Below are 17499 nucleotides of genomic sequence, written 5' to 3' on the forward strand. Positions count from 1 at the left end.
GGGAAGCAGAGCATCTCTGAGATGTCAGGAAGCCAGTGGCAGCCTGCAGACATGCTCTAGTGCTAACCATGGAAAATGGGTGCACATCGTTTACTCAGATCTTTGTTCTGGAAAAGTTGATACAGGGGGCTGGAGTGATAGTTGGGTTAAGATGCTTGCCTTGACACTGGTCCTGGTTCAGTCCCTGACACCTCATAAGGTCCCTCAACGCCTCTAGAGGCCACTCCTGAGCATTTAATTAAGGCCCTCCCGTTGATCGTCGATTTGCTCGAGTGGGCCCAGTAACGTCTCCATTGGAGACCTTGTTGTTACTGTGTCTGGCATATCGAATACTCTCGGTAGCTTGCCGGGCTCTCCGAGAGGGGCGGAGGAATCGAACTCGGGTCGGCCATGTTGGCCGCTTGTAAGGCGAATGCCCTACCCGCTGTGCTATCGCTCCAGCCCTAGGAGTAAAACCCTGAACTCCACAGAGCCTGGCCCCAAGGTCAACAGAGTCAAGAAGAAAAAAAATTGGTGCTGTGTTACCTTCATGCAGAGGTGTTTTAATTCTCTATGATGTATTGAGTCCTAACCATTAGCTGGACACTTATCTACTCGTTCCCTTAGAGTTGGAGAGTTCCTTATCTCTCACTCCTCTGTCCCTCTCCATTCATTTACTTATCCAGTCTCTTAGGAAACACTTGTTGCATCAGTACCTACCTCCCATGGCTTGTTTTTGCAGTCCCCATCTCTCCCCCAGTCCACTCCAGCCTCTCCACTCATCCTCCTCGTTGCTTCTTGCTGCCCACTGCACTGCAGAGGCCTTTCTGAGACACAAACCAGTGCCTGCACTCTAGCTTTGGGTCCTTTCACAAGTTCCCCTGCGTCCACAGGTGAGTGTCACCTTCATGGCATCCAAGTCCCTCAGCACTAGCCCTTGCCTCTTCTTCATGTTCTTCCCCCTCCCTGTTTGCCACCTCTCCAGCTCTGTTCTTGTCTTTAGTAATTCAGCAGGCTCAGGGCCACTGCTCTGTGCATGCAGAGGGTTCCAAAACAGGGGGTTCAAAAAGAGAAAGTCCTACTCATGGAGGGTTCTATTTGCAGGGAATGACTGCCGGCAGTTACACACTCAGTGTAGCATCACATTATATGGCAGAAATCAAAGCCAGAGGGAGAGGCTGAGGGCAGGGGAGGGTCTCATTCGGACAAGATGGCTAGGGAAAGAGATAAGCCGTGAGCAGAGGCCCAAATAAGCCGAGGAAAGCTAGTCTCTGGTGGGGATCAGAGAAGGACAGGGAGACAGACACCCCCGGCAAAGGAACTGTAAATGCCGAGGAGGCAGAGAAGCAGGATCCAGCTCTGTAGTTGAACAATAGAGAGAAACGTCAGTAGACTTAGATGGACCATATAGATGGGATGATGCGATCTTTGTTTTCTCCTCTGTGTACCCATCACCCACAGTCTTGCTAACTCTGCACCCACTGATTAGCATCCAGTTTCTGGGACACAGATGCCCCACCTGGCCCAGACAGGCTCTCCGGCCGGGTTCTCCCACTCAGGACCTGCAGCCAGATCCTCACCTGAGGCCCTGGGTGGGTTTCCACACTCATTTCAGATTTGGCAGAAGCCGGTTCCTTGGCTGTGGTAGGTCTGAAGCCCCTGCATCCTGAGGCTATCTGTGGTGGCTCCCTTTTCCTAGAGGCCTCTAGAAGCCGCACCCAAGGCCATGCTGCTGGCCCTCTCCCAGCGTGGCCTTCAGCAGGACCCCTCCTGTGGATCCTCTCAGGCTTCACGTCAGACTCCCCCAAATGCCCTGTGTTCTTTCCCATGTGCCATTTGGGGGCCCCATCACATCTGCGAAAGCCCTTCCCAGCAGTAGATGCAGCATCTTTAGAATCCCACCAGTCCCAGTGAAGTTGGGGGTCTCATTAGGTTCACCCCACCAAGGGCTTAGGGGAAGGAACCTCAAGGCTCCACTTCCCCAGAGGAGATGGAGCCACTGGGGGACGTGGGGCAGAGTGGGGATCTGGGTGGGGTCTCTCCAGCTGCCGTGGGGTTTGTGAAGCTGGAGGTAAACCCAGAAAGATACTGAGGGGCCCTGTGAGAGAAGTTGGTCTGGGCTGGAGTAGACCTCGCTCCTGGACTCTCGCAGCCTCCCAAGTGTGCCCTGGCCTTGGCAGGCTTCTTGCCTAGTTGGGAATTTCTCAACTAGTCTCAGCCACGCCTCTTTTCCGCCTTCCACATGTTTCTGCTATTGGGGTGCAGATTGGGTCATATACTGGTGCTTGGGGTCTGTTCCTGGCTCAGTGCCCAGCAGTGCTTCGGGATTAAATCAGGGTTGGCTGCATACAAGGCAGTTTCCTTAGCACCAGCCCCATTACTCTCTTGCTCCACAGTTCACCTGCCCTCCTTAGCCTTTCTCCCTTCCTTTCCTTCCTATCTTTCTCCTTCCTTTATCCCTTGCCCTCCCTCACACCCCACCCACTCTACCCTGACTCCTTCCTTCCCTTCCCCTTCTTCCCTCTCTCCCAAACCCAGGGTCTCACACTTACAAGGCAAGAGCACTCCCACTTAGCTACATCTTAGGTCTTCTACCTACAGATTTTTTTTTGGGGGGGGGGTTAGGAGTGGGGAGGTGCTTTGGGTCATATCTGGCTGTGCTCAGGGCTTACTCCTAGCTCTGTGCTCAGGGATCACTCCTGGCGGGGCATGGAGGACCAGATACGGTGAAGGATTGAACCCAGGTTGGCAAGGAAATTGCCTTCCCCACTGTACTCTCTGGCCCCAACCCACAGATATTTTTCAATGGAATAATCCCTTTCCAGCCCTCAAAACCTGGATATGACCTGAAAGGACCTCTCTGGCCCCACTCTCGCACCAACTTGAGCTGTGTTGGGTCTACTGATTCGTCTTTGATCCCCGTGCCTGTTGTGTAGCCTCATGCACAGCACCTGGTAGGTGCTTGATAATGAGCAAGGGGTGAATGCAAGGATTTCGGGAAGGTGTCGACATGAAGGAGCCATAGCACCACTCATGGGCAGAGCACCTCGAAAAGAGCACCGCAGCTAAGTGAAAATGCAGTCTAGGGACCCGCAGTGCAAACACCATGTCAGTGTTCAGGGGTTCCCCCACTTCTGCACATCACTGGAATGTGCAGAATTTAAGATGAGACTTGAATCCTGCCCAGTCCACAGTTGTTGGACTTAAGTTCCCCCATCATTCCTCTATATGAAATAATCCTCCTATGGCAAATGATCCCTTTTATGTTATATCTGAAAGGACATTTGTTTAGTAGTGCTGTTTTCCATGAATTCATTCTGTAATGGTTAAAGAAATAAACATTCACTCATTTAAAATACCCAGTAATTAAAAACACACAGGGCACTTCCTTCCCCATCTGTATCCCAACCAAGCACTGAGAAAAGGTCTGTCTGAATGAAATTTTACTGGTGTACTGAAGATGGAGAATCTCTTGAATCAAAATAGCAAACGCTGACAGGTCAAGGGTGCCTTTTAGAAGAGGAAATTATTAATCTGGTTATTGATGAAGAAATGAAAATAGCAAAATAGAGCATTTTGTACCTCCCAATTAGCCATGTGTCCATTTTGAGCTTAAGAAAGTGGAACTCTGGAAAGAATGATGGAACCGAGTAAACACTGTGATGTTATTTAAAACTCAATAAACCGAAGAACAGAATAACAGTGGAGTCTGGTTTCACCCGGCTGCTCTCCTGCCGCCTATGACCCCGTGTGGTGCAGCCTGGCGGCGGGACCGTGGGTGCCCGCCAGGCTCTCGGCCATCAACCAAGAAGCACACAGCATCGTGGGTTCCTGTGGGTGGAGATTCTTTATTGGCAAAAGCAAAACAACAAATTTTTTTTTTCAAATCTTTTTCTTTATATTGCCAAGTTCTTCTGTTTGTTTTCTAGTGATCTCCGTTGGAGAATATAAACTTGGTGGTCGAGGGAGCGTTTGCTGTACAATCTTGCATGAATAATCAGATATTCTGTTACAGAGGAGAGGCTGGCCGCCGGGCTGCTGCTGTGCTTTCTGGCTGGGGTCGGCTGCCTGAGACAGAGACACAGCAATTCTGCTCTGAAAGACACTTGCAGTTTAGGTCAAAGCAATGTGTTTTAGTACCTTTGATGGCCGCCTCTTCTGTTCCTTGCTGACCTTGCTCAAAAGGGTGAGAAGGGGAACCTGAGGGTGCCTTTGTAGCACTGAAGGAAAGTTTGATTTCCTTTCGCTGTCGTTGTCTAAGGGTTAGCCCCCCCTTTGCAGGCCTGGCCGGAGTTCATTGCAGGGCAGCGTTGGGAAGGGCTGGAGCATTAGTCCTGAGTGGTGCCCCTCCATGTTCTCCTGCCAAGAGAAGGGCGTGGGCTGGAGAATCACACGGGAATCCCAGACTTCTTGGCTGGGCCAGCCTCTGGGGGAAACATCAAGGGTCTTAGGTGCCTGGGAAGTGGCAGGAGGTCAAGGCAGAGGGGAAAGGCAGGTGCCCACTTCAGATCCAATCTCTGGGTTGGAATCCTGCAGACTGTAGTCAGCACTGCCTCAGGAGCCGTGTGGGCACGGCGCCTGGCATGGTCCACCATGGTTATCCTACCTGCTTCTCAAGAGTTTGAGGGGGTCTACGCCAAGAGATAAAGGAAATTTTTAGTCACATCCATCTCAGGAACCCGAGGGCAGCTGGTTCCAGTGCCTTTGCAATGCTAAAACCTGAGTCTCAGATCCACATGGCCCTTAGATAAAATGATACAGAACTTACTTACAACCTGTATACATCTTCCCACATACATTCTTTTTTCTGGGACTCTTTATTGGGGGGGGGCGGGGAGGCAAACCTGGCAGTGCTCAGGGACTATTCCGGGTTCTCTGTGCTGACAAGTGATCTCTGGCAGTGCTGGTGTGGTGGTCGGATTGAACCATAGTCATCAGGGTTCAAGACAAGCACTTTAGCTTTTCTTCCTTTAGACTCTAAATCACGATCACGACAATCACGACCATCCTGTTATTCGTCGATTGCCTCGAGCAGGCCCCAGTAATGTCTCCTTCGTCCTAGCCCTGAGATTTTTTAAAAAGTGCCATATTCAAGGCTCTTTCAGAGTTAGGAGAATGAGACCCTTCATTGTTACTGGTATTGGCTTATTGGGTATGCCATGGGGAGTTTGCCAGACTCTGCCATGTGGGCAGGTTACATTCGGTAGCTTGCCAGTTTGTCCAAAGTAGGAATGAGATGATAAGATGTCGCGCGGCCGCGAATGTGGCCACGTGCTTCCGGCAGCTGGGTTTTATAGTCTCTGAGTCTTGGCCGTTGATGGGATTACACGGCGCCAGGGGGCCAGTTGGTGGGTGTGACCCCCGCCTACTGGAATTTGGAGGATCTGGGTGGAGGATGCTCAGCCCCGATCCAAGTAGGCTTGGAGATCTCAGCCCCGGGACCCGCGTACCTTTTTTCCTCTGCCGGTACCTTCATGTGTGCAGAGTGGTCTCAGCATGGTGGTGGCTGGTTCTGGAGGTTTTCAGCTGCCGGAGCCCTGATTGGGGTGGGGAGGAAAACTCAACCCACTCCCCTCCAAGGGGCCCCGGTGAGGACAGCCAGGTGCGGGACTCTAAATAGCTCTCGCAAATAGGTATATCTGACACAAATGCTATAGACATCATGTAATTCTGTATTGAGGATGACAAACTTTTGCTCAGTGTTGGTTGACTGTGGGCATGCACCTGTGCCTCTGGAGATCTATCTGTGTAACTACAGAGAAAGAAAGAAATAGGAATAGGGGCTGGAGTGATAACACAGTGGGTAGGGTGTTTGCCTTGCATGCAGCCATCCCGGGTTTGATTCCCAGCATCCCATATGGTCCCCCGAGCACTGCCAGGAGTAATTCCTGAGTACTGAGCCAGGAGTAACCACTGTGCATCGCCAGATGTGACCCAAAAAGAAAAAAAATAAAGGAAAGAGGAATAATTTGACTTATCAAAGATGAAAGAAAGCAGATTTTGCAGCTAAATCTGGTGAGAAGAGCAAATCCTGGGCAGGACTCTAAAAATAATTTTCTGAAAGAATGATGTGAGCCAGAGTCATAGTACAGTGGGGAGGGTATTTGCCTTGCATGCGCTGACCCAGGTTCGATCCCTGGCATCCCATATGGTCTCCTGAGCACTGCCAGGAGTACTTCTTGAGTGCAGAGCCAGGAATAACCCCTGGCATCACTGGGTGTAACCTAAAAGGCAAAAACAAAAAAGGACATATTGGGCCAGAGAGATAGTACAGCGGGTAAAGAGAACCCTGATTCCATCCACCATGGCACCTCATATGGTACCCTGAGGCACACTAGGAGTGATCCTGAGCACAGAGCCAAAGGTAAGCCCTGAGCACCATCAGATGTGGTCCAAAATAAAACACCAACAAAAAGTGTCAAAATTAAATTTGCAGATTATAACTGTGGTCTTGGCATATGACAGTATTTTCCCCCCAAAATTAATGAAATGAAGACTAAGGAAAATATTTGACAGTGTCAGTTGTCGGTGAGGAAATCCAGACTTTAGAGAATGTTGAGATTCAGGAAATGTGCATTCCCTTGCACACCATAAACTTGAAAATTTCCAAAAACTTACTTTTGATGAGATCAGTGATAATATTAACAAGTTTAATTTCTTTTTACGTTTTAATAAATGGGTCAAAATTTGGAAGACCCATGTAACTCAGTGAACCACTTGCTCTCCAGAATAATGGATTTAGAAACACACGGACAGGATGTCTATCCAAAATGCAAAAGAGAGGAGCCAGAGTGATAGTACAGTGGGGAGGGCGTTTTTTCTTGCATGTGGCTGACCAGGGTTGGATCTCTGGCATTCCATATGGTCCCCCAAGCAACGCCAGAAGTAATTCCTGAGTGCAGAGCCAAGAGTAACCCCTGAACGTCATCTCGTGTGACCCCAAAGCCAAAATACCACACAAAATGCAAAAGAGAACAGATATGATTTATTTTAATTTCTGGTTTTGGAGCCATGATGCTCAGGGGCTGATTTTGGCTATATGCTCAGGAGTGACCCCTGGTGGTGCTCACGGAAACTCCGTGGTGTGGGGCTCTGACCTGGGATACAAGGCAAGCACCCTAATTCCTGTACTAACTCTCTGGCCCCAAGGTAGATTTTATTTGCTTTTTGCTCTGGTTTGATTTTGACCATAATTGCAGGGGACCATGCAGTGCCAGGCATTGACTCAGGATTCCAGCCTACCAGATAGGATTTTAGAGCCCACATTACAACTAATTTTATAGACCACTTCTCATTGAGATTTTGTATGGTCTTAAACATATCCACAGTTATTTGCAAAGTCCTTGAAAATGCCCCTCCCTTTTATAGTTATGTATCTGTGTCAAGACATAGTTTCTTCATTATTCCAACTAAGACAAATTCCAACACTTTCTCTGTTTTGTTTGGGTATTTGCTTTTGGTTTCTTGTCCCACACTCAGTGGTATGGTACTAAAGTGCAGGATACTCCCAGCAGTGCTCAGGGGCCATGTGGTGTCAGGGATCAAACTTGGGGCTTCTACATGCGGAGCACTTTCTCAGACCCAGTCCCAGTGAATTAACTCCTTGACCCTGTTATAATTTTTTGAATGCAAAAGTAGATACGAGAGTTTAGCTGTCTTCTACTAAGCTAGATTTTGACAGGTTTATAAGTGTATTACAGTTGTCTAAATTTAGGTCATAGAAAACATACCGTTTTAAGTAAAATGTCGCTATGTAGTCATATAATGGGCTTAATTTTAAAACTATAAATTGATACATATGTAAAACTTTTTGTTTTAAGGTCTAATATCAACAAATCAGTTGATATAATTCCCACAGGCAAAAGCTGTCTAGGTCTTTAGTAATTTAGAATGTAGGGGCAAGAGGATGCTTGAGTTGCATGTGGTCAACCTTGGTGTGATCCCCAGCACTACATTTGATCCCCCAAGCATTGCCAGGAGTAATCCCTGAGTACCATCAAACCTCACTCCAAAGATATAATAATAATAACAACAGTGTAATGAGATTCTAACACCAAAATTTTGAGAATCATTGACTTATACAGTTACCTATACTACTGATCATGATACCCATTTAAGATGGGTATCATGAATATGTAATATGCCTATTTCAAAGTGTACATAAAAATAGAAATTTGAAGATGAGAAGAAACAATTCAGTGGTTCTAACATCTTTTGTATGTGCAGGGCCAGACCACTAGAGCTACTGACTAATAAAGAGTTGGGTGCATAGGAGGCTAAAATGCTAATACAGTAGAAAACCAGGGCCGGTGGTTAAGATCCCACTGGGCAGCAGCACCGTGATGCTTCTAACAGAGGTTTTCATCACCGACCAGATTTCTCTCTTACCCATTCTTATTGTGTCATTTCTCCTTTCCTTCCCTTTATTGGTATTAGTTTTGAGGGGGGTTAGGAGGCACACCTGGCTGTGTCTGGGCTTCCACCTGTCTCTATATTCAGGAACACTCCTAGTGGGGCTTGAGGGACCGTATGTCATGGTGGGTATGGAATTTGAGTGAACCACGTGCAAGGCAAGCGCCCTACCTGCTATACCATGTGTCCGGCGGTTGCACGCTCAGCTGAAGTGCCACAGGGGGGAGATGAGGGGGGCCAGGGATTTAACATGTGGCCCCATGCCCACAAAGCAGGCACTCTAATGCTGAGTCACATCCCAATAGCTGTACCGCTTTGTGAATGCACACATGGTTTGTGGTGACATACTTACAAGGTCTAGAGTGCAGAGAGAGAGAGAGAGAGAGAGAGAGAGAGAGAGAGAGAGAGGGAGGGAGATGGATGAGAGAGGGAGGGGAAGACAGAGGGAGGGGGAGGGGGGAGATAGGGAGGAGAGAGAGAGAGAGACCTTTGATGCGCTGGCTGGGTATAGCAGATAGCTTGATGCTCCGGGGAAACGCCTTATGAAGCCAACACCAGCTTAGGTCACACAGTATGCCTTGCTTTAAGACTCTGAAAGGCTGATTTATTGCCCTCTTTGATGGGCATGTATCCAGAGAGACTGTGAGCTTCCGTTTCTCTCAGATCCTTGGGTGCCACAAAGGAACTTACCGCAGAACCTAATCTGTTTGCATGGAGAAGGAACTACTCTGCCTCTGTGCAAATGCCCTGCCCGTAGACCCAAGGTACAGCCCCCCTACCCTCGAGTCCCAGGCAGGGATGGGTTTTGAGTCAGGCAACTTCTCTTCCCAAGAACATGTGGGTGAATTGACAACAGAAGAGAGGACAGAGGGGAAAGAGTAGTAAGAAAAAGGAGAAAGTTGGGCCTGAGAGATAGCACAGGATGTCAGGTGCTTACCTTGCACACAGTGATTCTGGTTCTATCCCCTGAGCCCCGCCAGGAGTGACCCCTGAGCACGGAGCCAGGAATACTCCCTGAGTACCGCCAGGTGTGGCTTAAAAGGAAAAAAAAAGGAAAGAAAGAAAATTGTGTTGTGCAGCAGTGCTGTGGGGCTGGTAACTCAGTGGTGGTAGAACAGCCAGTGTGATTGATGTCCAAGAAGATGGCTGATTCCTTGCTGGAATCAACCGGGTTGGCCCTAAGTGTGGCAACTGCCACATGTCTGACCCCGGTCTTGCAGAAACAAGGAAAGGCAAGTGGTGTGTGGGGGTGGGGGTGGGGGGGGGAGAGGGAATGAAAATTAAAATGGAGGTAGAACTGGGTAAAGTCTCTGTTCTCTCACTCACCTGGGTGCCCAGTGACCTTGGGGCAGCTGTTCCACCCACCTGAGCCTCCAGTTTTTCATCCGTCGGGGCGTGGTACAGGAGGCGTGTGTGTGTGTGTGTGTGTGTGTGTGTGTGTGTGTGTGTGTGTGTTGGGGGGGAGGTTCAGATCCTAGTGCTGCGTGTTGATTGGTCAGCCTCTCTTGCATGACCAGCCCACTGTTCTCCTTGCTCTCCGCTGTAATACTCATAGCCTAGGTTTTTTTTGTGTGTTGTGTTTTTTTTTTAAATGCTCTAGTGAATTTAGATTTCTTAGGTGAGAGAGCCCAACATTTGGGGCCTGAAGGTATCAGAAACATATGTGAGACTTCCAGAACGAGGCCGTAGTGGTGTCCTACCGGCCCCCTCTACCTGTACCTTGCCAGGCACCAATCTTGGTTCCAACGTCCTTATCCCTCTTTCCCTGGTGTTGTCTGGAAGGTAGGTCCTACTTAATAATTTGGGCGAACTGGATGAAATAATATTGGACACGTGTTACTCTGCCCTAGAATGCATGTTCTCAATATCTATTTCATTTTGTCTTTTTTTTTTTTTCTTAGGGATCAGCACCTTATGGACTCAGCTCCTGAGTACGTGAAGGTAGGAACCCAAAATTTAACCTGTACTGGGGGCACTGAGTAATGAAATTCCTATTTCTAACACTGTTGCCAAATAATGTTGCCTCTGGCTTGTTTAGGAAACTGGTTGGAGTGAACCAACCACAAGGTAACCTGCCGCTCCTGGGCCTTTAGTAACCTTTGTAGAGGGTTTACACCATCCTGTTATAGAACTATAATCTCTTCCCTTTATCTGAAACACCAGAGGCTAGAAGTGCTTAGAATTTAAAACATTTTTAGAAAGCTATAGGGCATGCATATAACACCCCTAGCAGGGTCTAGGGTAAGTACCTCTGATAAAACTTATTTCAGTAGGAAAATGAAAAAAATATTCTCATTAAGTTGAATAAATAAAACAAGTGACTTTGTGGTTTGATTCATGTTTTACCACCTGCTGAGGTCTGCTGTACCCACCAGCTGTGCTACTGCGTTAGTCTCCAGGGGCCTGAGCTCCAAGGGCTTCTAAATTGTCAATGTGTTTAAGCCACGTTTTCATTCTCAGAGAAAAGTAAAGATGCTTTTTGCATCTTCCATGTTTTTATTTTATTATTATTATTATTTTTTTACATAGACCTTTATCTGGTGGTAAGGTATCTTTGCTTATTTTAGCTGTAATTAAACGTGGTGAGTAGCGAATTCTGACTTGTTGCAGTTAGCTTCTTGGATGTACGGCGGCACTTGTGATTAGGGTTTAGGAAAAATTGTGTCATGAGATGGAGGCTGAGATGTTGATGCCTCTCAGGCACCACGTCCCACCTCCATCGTTCCGAACATAGCACTATGATGCATCCATCTTTGTATTTCCAAGTTTTTAGGCCTATTGCTTTTTTTGTTCACCTACGGTTTTGTTGTATTTGTTTTGTTTGGCATTTCTTCTTTCTTTAGAGGATAGAAGGTGCAGAACAAAGCTCTAGAAGAACTTAGTCACTTTAGCAATTATCACAATGTTTGTTGGACTAGAGGCAGATATTTTTCACTGCTTATAGACCCAACCTGTGTCTTTATCCCAACTGTAGTTTCATTGCAGCAAAGGTGTAATCTTAAACGAACAATGCCGAATTCCGATATGAAGCCGATCTCAGAATCTGGTCGAGGTGTATTGATGATGTGTCTCTATCCTTCTCGTGATAGCCTGTATGTTTTACTTCAGGCTGAAAAGCTTGACTGTGATATCTTCTCTGTGCTCTAGAAGTCAGTGTGTAAATTGCACTGGTCCTTGAAAAATCCTGCTGCCTCACACGTTTCAGAAACGGTCTCCTTCTGGGAGCTCTGTCAGGCTCTGCCCAGCATGTACACCCTCCTTTAATCCAATAACTTAGGGATTTTTTTCCTTTGACAAAATTTTAACCTTTTTATGTCCAGTGATGAATTTTAAAGCTAAATTATTTCCAGAAATCTATAGAGTGTCTGAGCCCTGGCATCTCAATCATGAGTGTCTGTCACTGTGATACACTGTGAGTTGAGTCACATTGACTGGGAAGAAAACATTGGGAGTCAGTGGCTTCTGTCTAGGTGGTCTTTTCCTACAGCGACAGACAATAGACCTGCTCTGTGTGGCTCAGGGGACACTCCATACTCCTCAGGGACACGCTAGCCATGCCAAAGGTGACTCCTTGTTTGTAATTGTGTCTGAATCTGTGCAGAGCTTTATAAATGATGTCCTGGATACATACATCAATTCTCTCTCTCTCTCTCTCCCTCCCTCTCTCTCTCTCTCTCTCTCCCTCCCTCCCTCTCCCCCCCCCCCCCCATTAGGACGGCTTGGGGATTTGTGTGAATGTGAAAATTTCCTTGTGTGTGTCCATACTATAGAGACCTGTGACCTACAGGTCTGAATGAGTGTGTGCGTCCATCTTCCTGGCATATTACAGGCCCGTTTCTGATCAGGACTGACTGAATAGTACAGAGGCTAGGGAAGGCCCTTACCTTGCATGTGGCCATTCCACAGCACTGCATATGACCCCCTGAGCACCAACCGGACTGATTCCTGAGGACAGAGCCAGAAGTACGCCCCTGAGCACTGTCAGGTGTGGCAAAAACAAAAACAAAATAACTTCAAAGACCTCCTAAATCTGTGTGCAGATGTCTAACGCCTGGAGGGTCAGGGCAGGTGTGGGCCAGAGAGATAATGCCGTGTGGGAAGTGCTTGCCTAACACAGGGTTGATGCAGGTTCCATCTCTGGCCCCACATAGAGAGAGCCCGGTGAGCACCATCAGGAGTGACTTGAGGGCAGAGTCAGGGGTAAGCCCTGGGCACTGCAGGGTGTAACCCCATGTTCCCACCTCTGGCTTCCCCCCAAAGACAATCAGGGTAGGTGAGAGAGTGGTGGATACTGTGGGACACAGGTTGGCCTCAGATTTCCAGCTGCATCTTCCCTGCCTTCACTTTGTAATTTGACACCTGAGGGGCATAAAGTAGCAATTTGAAGCATGATGTATCATGTCCCCTTCTGGACATGAAATCAGATTAGTCCGGGGAGGAAAAAAAAGACAACCATGATACCACATTTAAGGGGGTGGGGAGAATCTGTGGTGACTTCAGAATAGGGGGTGGGAGTATGTGATGGTTAATTCCTGTCTGGACTCGGGTGGAAGGGTGAGGAGGTGGATGCTCCTCGATGTGGCTGGCAGACATCAGTTCCCCCAGCTCCTGATTACAGCGTATTCTGCGCCTATAAATGCCACCATCAGATACTCTGTGACCCTCTTTACCTGGGTTTCCTGGAGCCTGGTTAGGAGAGAAAGGTCTGGGCCCTCCTCTGATTTCTGTCTCTCTGGGTCTGGGAGAGATAAGACTTTAAGGCTGATCCCAGTGGGGTGATGGGACGGGAGGGGTGAGGCTGCAGCTGAATCCCAATGCAGTGCTGGCCAGTTTGTGTAGCCTCGCGCTAAAGTCTGGGTTTGCATTGCAGCACACGGGCAGTGGGAAAGGGTCAGTGGTTGCTAGGCTACGCATCGCCCCTCTGTGCAGGGAGTGAGGGAAATCTAAGGGCCTGCAAAGCCCCTGAGCAGCTGGGGGTGGGGCTGAGGGGTGCTTTTACCTCCTTCAGCCGCTCACCTCCTAAGGGGGCCTCCCAGCTGAACACAGAGCCTGGCGCTGAATTCCATGTTTGGGTGGGATTAGAAAGATTAGAGCAGTTCAAAGAACCTCTGAAATTTTGGAATCTCTGGGCTGCTTCTGTTTCTTTGAATTCCCACTGTCAGAGGGGACTAGAGGCGGCGTGAATTTTGAGTTTTCTTTTTCTTCTTCTGCCCTGTTTCCTTAGCCTGTTCTCTTTCCGCTGTTTGCTCCCTTGAAGGTCTGATTTGGAGATGTTTGAGAGAATCATCTGTCCTTTTTCTGTAAATTGAGTAAAACTGATTCTCTCTTACTGTCTGCAAGAAAGGCTTTCGAGTGCTGGCATGCAGACCTCCCAGAGCTCCGTTTGGTCTGATTATATAGTTATTCAGGACTATAGAGTTCTGGAATCTAGTTCTGGAATTTTCCTCTGCGTATCTACCATACCTTACCCTTAGATAAAACCAGCTTTATTTTTTTTTTCTTTTGGTTTTTGGGCCATACCTGGTAGTGCTCAGGGCTTATTTCTGGCTCTGGTGCTTAGGGATCGATCATTCCTGGCAGTGCTCGGGGGACCATATGTGCTGCCCCGGATCGAACCCAGGTGGGCCACATGCAAGGCAATCACCTTAACTCCTCTACCAACTCTCCAGCTCCTAAACCAGCTTTCTTTTTCAATTAGAGGAAATAGCTTTTTAGGGGAAATGGCTTGCAGTGAGAAGATTCTGATATGAAGAGTTTTATCTTCCAGGTTACTGCACCTGTGTGGGTTTTGCCCTTCTTCCTAATCCCTATTAAAGTGCACGTGCCGACATCTAGTTTCTTAGACCCCTGTGGAGGGGAGCGGCTCAGGGAGTGAGGAATTATTCATCAATAAGTAAATGGCAATTGCTCTGTGCAGGAACTTTCCCAGATTGTGTCCCTGTCTGCCATTGCTCGTTAGACAGCAGCTGAGGAGCTTCGAGTCAGCCCCAGTCTCTGGCTTTAATTCACCGTGTGACCTTGAACTTCCTCCTCCTCTCTGGGCTTCCATCTTCCTCCAATTGCCAGGCCTGCAGGTGGGTCAGGTCCCTGCTCCCGTGGCGTAGTTAGGGTTCTCTCTGCTGGGCTGGACTGGCAGGGAAGACTCTTTCGCAGAAGGCCAGGGGTTCTTGATTCATCCACCACTCTTGACCAGAAAATGGTCAGATTAATTTCAACAAGGGAAGTACTTCAGGCTGTTTCTCTAATGTTGAAAGCAGGCATGTGAGCGAGAATCATTGCCCACCTAGCCAGGTTGCCTCAAAAGAGTGGGAGTATCCCCAAAAGTACCCACATCTGCTGTTGTGATTCACTGTGATTTTCCCTTTGTAACCCACTTACATTTTCATGGGTTTTAGTCATTCCACGCTCTGCCTGGGGCTTCTTAAAGTGGCAGTGTACCCTCCACTCATAAATTTACATGATTTCCTGTCTCCTTTATACCTCGCTTGGAGATGACGTTTTCATTCTTTTTCAGTTTCCCCTTCCACAAGCCCTCGAGACATTTTAGAGTCTTCATTTTCTGGGAATGGTTTAAAAATCTCTTTCTTTGATGGTGGTCTGAGGCAGAGCTGGGCCAGCTTGGATTCTAAGAAACGTTCACTGGAGGGTTTCCATTTTACAGTCAGTTCTCTTTGGGAAAGATGACTGGAAACTAGAGCGGAGGTGAGGAGAAAATTGAAGCTGCCGGGTTTTTGCCCTGAGCTGGTGTTCTGGAGCTCAGGCAGGCCTTACGCTTGGGGTCCCGCAGACAAAGGCCTGTCTTTCCTGGGGTCTGCGTGAGCTGGTACCAGCCCAGTGCAGTCTTTCTGTCTCCCAAACTCTTTTGCTGTTTGTATCAGTGGATTCTTGCTAGAACCACTGTGAGCCTTGGCGGGGGTGGGGGTGGGGATGTTGTGTTTTTGTTGGTTGGTTGCTTTTCTTTTTTTATTTTTTAGCTCCTTTTTCAGCTTCAAATTTCAGGATTGGGGTAGGGGTGAGCTGTGAGCCTGAATGGAAGCCAGGGTCCTTCCAGCCTTTTCCCTTTCAGACAGACACACATGCAAGAGAGCCTAGCCATGCCTTTGAAATGGGTTCTTGGGAGGGTTCACAGCTCCAAATGCTCTTTCTGCAAGCGTCTTCCAGCTCAGCAGAGCTGTTTCCTGCAAGCAGGCTGGGGCTTCGCAGGTCACCCAGCAGATTAAAAGAGGAGTAATTATGCGAATTCCAGAGCCAAGAATACGAGGTGGTGGAGGGCCCGCACCCCGCTTTGTGCTCTGGATGGCTGCAGCCATGGTCACGGTTAAATAGCTGCCTTTGAGGGGAAGGAGGGGAAGAGCCTTTTCTCCTGAGGAGGGCCATGGGCCCCTTTTGCTCTGAATTAGCCAGCTAAGCACGTTGTGAAAGGGACTCAGGGAAACAGTGGCACGCTGTACATTTCCTGAGATTGGAGCCGGTCCTGTGAACCCAGATTTCTGCCTGAGTTTGTTCATACCCAGGGTGGGGCAGCCCCAGGCACCAGCCCAGCACCCTGCCCACAGGCAGGAGCCAGAGCTGGTGTCTAGTTTCTACTGCCCTGTCCCCAGAACTTTCCCATCATGTGTGGGACAGGCAGGGGAGTGTTACTCTGCTTCTTTTTTTTTTTTTTCGCTTTTTTTTTGGGGGGGGGGGATCACACCCAGCAATGTATAGGGGTTATTCCTGGCTCATGCAGTCAGGAATTACTCCCGGCGGTTCTTGGGGGACCATTTGGGATGCTGGGAATCGAACCCAGGTTGGCCGCGTGCAAGGCAAACGCTCTACCCACTGTGCTATCGCTCCAGCCCCTACTCTGCTTCTTAAATTCCTTGCTGTGGCAAGGTGGGAAGACAGAAGATGCAGAGGGAAGACAGACCCCCCAGGCCTGTGACACCTCGTTTTGTATCAGGATCACACCTTAGTGCCTGAGAGATAGGACAGTGGGGAGGGAAGGCATTTGCCTCATACTTGACTAGCCTCGCTTCAGTCCCCAGCGCCACAGATGGCTTCCCTGAGCACAGAGCCAGGAGTAGTTCCTGAGCTCTGCCACCGAGTGTGTCCCTGCAGTAATAAATAAAATAATCCAACCATATGGAATACGTGTCCATGTAACAACCTGCATGCTAAGGTTACTGCAGCGATGTTATTTATAACTGACAGACTGGAAACTGCTCAGATGCCCTGGAGCTGAGGGACAAAGGAGTGGGGCAGACCTCCGGCTGCTGGGCCATGACAGGAGGGGACTGTTGCCTGTGCCTCAGACACAGTGACAGTGACAGAAAATGCGTCAGAGGTTAAAAGGAGCCGCAGGGAGATTGCTCAAGGGACTAGGCGACACAGGGTGGGAGGGGGACTGCCTGGCTGTGGTGATGGTACAAAGGTGTTCTAAGGCTGCTCAGAAGGATGGCCCTTTCTGTCTACGAGTCAGACTTCAGGAAGCCTGGCTTTGAAAATACAACTAGAGGCCTTAAGGCCTACCAGTGCCTGGGTAGGGGAATTTCCCTTGGGAGATGGGTGGGTCTCCGTGAGAGGGAAGTTCTGATCAGATGAAGAAAGTGCTGAGCTTCTGAAGTGTTTCACTGCTTTGGCTCTTCCAGCCAGTAGGTGTGAGTATAACCCCCCTGCCTCCCTGCATATCCCCCTTTCTCCCCCGCCCCCCATCAGAAACCATCTGGACAAGGCCAGGTAGGAGGAAAGAGCACAACCCAGCAGAAAGTCAGGGGATGGACAGTGAGGGCAGCACCAGCACCAAGCAGAGACACAAAGGTGAGGACGGTGTTTACCTTGCACACGCTGACCCAAGTTCGATTCCCGGCATCTCTTAAGGTCCCCTGAGCATAGCCAGGAGTAATTTCTGAGTGCAGAGCCAGTAGTAACTCCTGAGCATTGATGGGTGTAACCTAAAAAGCCCCCCCCCCAAAAAAAAAACCAGAGACGCAAGTAAGGGCCATTTCAGTTTCACTAGGTGACTTGACAGTTCCTTAAAATAATTAAAGATATTTTTTAATTATTGTTTTGAGCTATACTGGGTTGTGCCCAGGGATGGAACCTGGGTCTCCCGCATGCGAAGTTCTA

General features: G+C 48.7%; 1 protein-coding gene across 1 annotated transcript in view; it reads left to right on the forward strand.

Moving 5' to 3' along the window:
• The window catches only part of BCAR3 (BCAR3 adaptor protein, NSP family member), a 124706-nt gene that overhangs the window by 36214 nt on the left and 70993 nt on the right, over positions 1–17499 (forward strand). Inside the window, exon 3 of the mRNA XM_056123375.1 lies at positions 10293–10332. Within this exon, the coding sequence (XP_055979350.1) occupies positions 10293–10332 (40 nt within the window). The remainder of the gene's footprint in view (positions 1–10292; positions 10333–17499) is intronic.

The sequence above is a fragment of the Sorex fumeus genome, unplaced genomic scaffold (assembly GCF_029834395.1).
Source record: "Sorex fumeus unplaced genomic scaffold, SorFum_2.1 ptg000047l, whole genome shotgun sequence".
NCBI classification, from domain to species: domain Eukaryota; kingdom Metazoa; phylum Chordata; class Mammalia; order Eulipotyphla; family Soricidae; genus Sorex; species Sorex fumeus.